Here is a 3,224-nt window from a genome sequence, read left to right as displayed (position 1 = left end):
TAACTGAAACCTCACCACATTAAGATCAGAGGATTCCTCGAAAACAGGGGAGCAATTATTCAACAGAGCCAAGGTTCTACGGTCCACTGCCAAACACTTTAGCCAGACAGTGTTATGCAAAAATCAAATGTCAATGAAGAACTATGGTACCTAAATATAATTGGGTTTACATTCATTGCATACATTAAAACTGTGTTTTACATTTTCTGTGTTTTTCTGTGTTTCTCCTGTAAAGCTGCTTTGGAACAATCCACATTGTGAAAAGCGCTAAATAAATAAAATTGAATTGAAAAATTGAGTTGAATTCATTTGCATTTATATGTTTGGGGTAGACAATTTCTTTCAAAGCAATGTTGCATTTGATCAGTGATTGATGTGTTCCCTGGGAATCAAATCCTTGACCCTGGCATTGCCAGCTCTAGGCTATATCATTTGAGCCAGGAACTGTAAATATCCACACAATGCTTCCAGGACAGAAGTAAGGGTACTTTCATTAGCAGTCGTGTGTGAATGAGTGTGTCCAAAAACAAGAGTGCTTGACTCACTTGAGGAGATTCTCTGCTCCGGCTCTAATCCTCATCTGCTTGATGATTTGGTGGTTAAGAAGTGCTCTTTCATGCTGCAGTTTACTGCGACCCGTCTGGGCGAATGGATTACATCCCTGTCAGAAAAATTGACAAAAATAAAGATTAATAACAACATTATTGAGGTTTATGTAGTTGAGAAGTAATCTTGCATGATTTATTATCACAATCTCAAAGCACAACTGCAGACATTACACTGTGTCTGCGTGCGCAAATAATAAACAAACAAATGTAATAGCTGACACATCAAGATACTTATGTCATTAAGGTGTGCCGTAAACGGTACACAACGTAGCGAGAAATCAACGATCCGCCCGGACACACCTCAACAGAGAGTTTCTGATAGCTGTGGGAGGAGGTCTGATTTATAGGAATCAAAGGATATAAATAGCAATTGCCCTCATCTTGGCAAACATTCCATGAAAACTTACTATGGAAAAGTACACTTGCTATGACTAAATTGCAATGTCTCACGCTATTGAAAACTGATTCATAATATAAACATTCCATAATCAGGAGTCATTGTTTAAATGAAACCATGTGTTTCTTTTTTTTTAAAAAGCTCTTGCGACAGAAGGATTCCTTTCACATGCTTCTCATTCAACATCTTTGATGCATCAGAAGTTGTCAAAGAAACCAGCGTGACCTCTGAACATTCTAGAGCACTGAGTGACCAGGGCAATGTTTAGTCAAGCAGAACCAAATACAGTAGCTGCCAATGGATTCTAGAGTCACAAGAGTGCAGCAATTACCCCTGTACGGACACGGCAAACATAAGGCCCTTATCAAACCAGGGCTTGAATGAAAAAGAAAACAGAGGTCTCCCCTAAATTGTGTAAGCGTTCAGAAAGGTCCCACCATTTCAACGGAAGAGGAGGTTTAATTATGCAACTGTGATATACGGCCGGCATCTGCGCCAAGACCACAGTAACAAATTACTATTGGAAGCCAAAAGATATCCTCTAATATACCAACCTTAAAGTTATATACGACTGAGGGAAAGTTAAATGCGGCTGTTCTGAGTGTATGAACGTTTTTATTCCAGATGTTTTTCAGACATTTTTCCACAAGTAGTACGCTGAGTTAAGTAGAACAAAACGTATTGAAAAAGCATCAGAAACCTTTTTATGTAAAGCAACAGGTTTGATGAAAATAACACGCGTGCAGCAGACACAAAGCACTTTCCATTCCCAAAGTCTGGCTGAATCCAGGTGGTTTACGCTGTACAGCAACAGCAACAGTTCGGGTCTGGTTTCTGTTTCAATTAATTACCATTTTTATGTAAATGTTGGCCCCTCCTAATCTCATGTCCCAGCTTCTTCTGTGCTAGGACATGAAATGGGAGCATCTGTGTTTCATTAACGCTTGTGGTTTGGCTGGCACTGTCACTGGGTAGATACAATGTCAGTAGGAGGAAAACTGGAAAAACATGCTGAATCTGCAATTCCCCCCACAGCCCAAGCAGGATCAACTCATGCGGAACTGGACCGAAACCACATCACCACTCTTAACCCCCACCTGGTTATGGGCCTGAAGCCTTCACAATGCAGACAATGACCACATCTGTTAATACAATAAATTAAAAAACTTACAAATGTATTAAGCAAACACAACTAATCAACTACTTTACTATACACAAGTATGCTATACATCGTTTACTAAAAGCTTGTCAAAGATTTAAACAAATCACAAATACACCTATACACATTCGGAAAACACATCTGGAGATTCACATTTGTTGTCAAAGGACTCAACTCAGAGAAACATCCCAGAAAAATTCACTAGGGATGTGAACACTGGAAGACTAGCAGCAACCACTGTAATATCAACAGGAAGACAAGCAGATAGATGCTCTTTACACAATGACAGGTGAGCTCAACAGGAACAATGGGCCACAAGTGTCCATTCACACTTACAAAAATCCAGATTCCCACACAAATGGCAGAAACTTAGCACAGGTTTCTCATCAAACCATACACACAGTCAAGCACACACTTTAGTCCATGTCAGTCACACATATTCCAGGGTAGACTGTGTAGTGTTTCTGTTGATGCTTAAACTTTACGATATTAGACGAGCGATGAATATGATTTAATAAGCCAACGAAAATAAAGAAAGCAGACGTCCACTCTTGAAATAATAATGCACATGGGCTAAACTGTGATGTATGCAGTCTAAACTTTCTCTTGGCGCTGTCTGTGGCCAGCAGAGCTCACCAGAGTCCACATGCACTGCAGATGTGTTCTCATCTCTTACCAAGTCAACTTTTAAATATTTGAAAATTAAGGGAAAAGGCACTTCCATGTAAAATAAACAAATGAAACCATTGAAAACCAGAGACCTTTGGCACTGTGTGTGGCGAACGCGAGAAGAAATGTAAACTCTTACCTTTTTGAAGTAGCCACTCTCCACTGGTCTGTCAGTCATGACATTGTTAGGAAAAAGAGTGTCCGTCATTTCTAAATTGTCACTCGTAAGCAGATCGCTTTGATGAAATTCAGAAAGCAGTCGTGTGAAGTCCCTGCAGCGCAACAGGTGTGTGTGTCCCAGGCAGTTCTTTCTAGAAGTCTGACGCTCTACAGTTGCTCAAACTCACTCGCTGCTCGTTACCTCAGCTTTTGCTGTTTGCAATGCACTTCT

The 3,224-nt window shown here is 40.2% G+C and overlaps 1 protein-coding gene across 2 annotated transcripts in view; it reads right to left on the bottom strand.

Moving 5' to 3' along the window:
• rhpn2 (rhophilin, Rho GTPase binding protein 2) overlaps positions 1–3,224 on the bottom strand; it is a 21,523-nt gene extending 18,299 nt beyond the window's left edge. For both annotated transcript variants that reach the window (XM_057339984.1, XM_057339994.1), the window contains exons 1-2: positions 2,973–3,224; positions 546–661 (exon numbers count right to left, since the gene is read on the bottom strand). In XM_057339984.1, coding sequence (XP_057195967.1) covers positions 546–661; positions 2,973–3,041 — 185 coding nt within the window. In that variant the 5' untranslated portion in view covers positions 3,042–3,224. The remainder of the gene's footprint in view (positions 1–545; positions 662–2,972) is intronic.

The sequence above is a fragment of the Triplophysa rosa genome, linkage group LG1, assembly GCF_024868665.1.
Source record: "Triplophysa rosa linkage group LG1, Trosa_1v2, whole genome shotgun sequence".
Classification (NCBI taxonomy): Eukaryota; Metazoa; Chordata; class Actinopteri; order Cypriniformes; family Nemacheilidae; genus Triplophysa; species Triplophysa rosa.
This window is presented reverse-complemented; position numbering and strand designations above follow the sequence as displayed.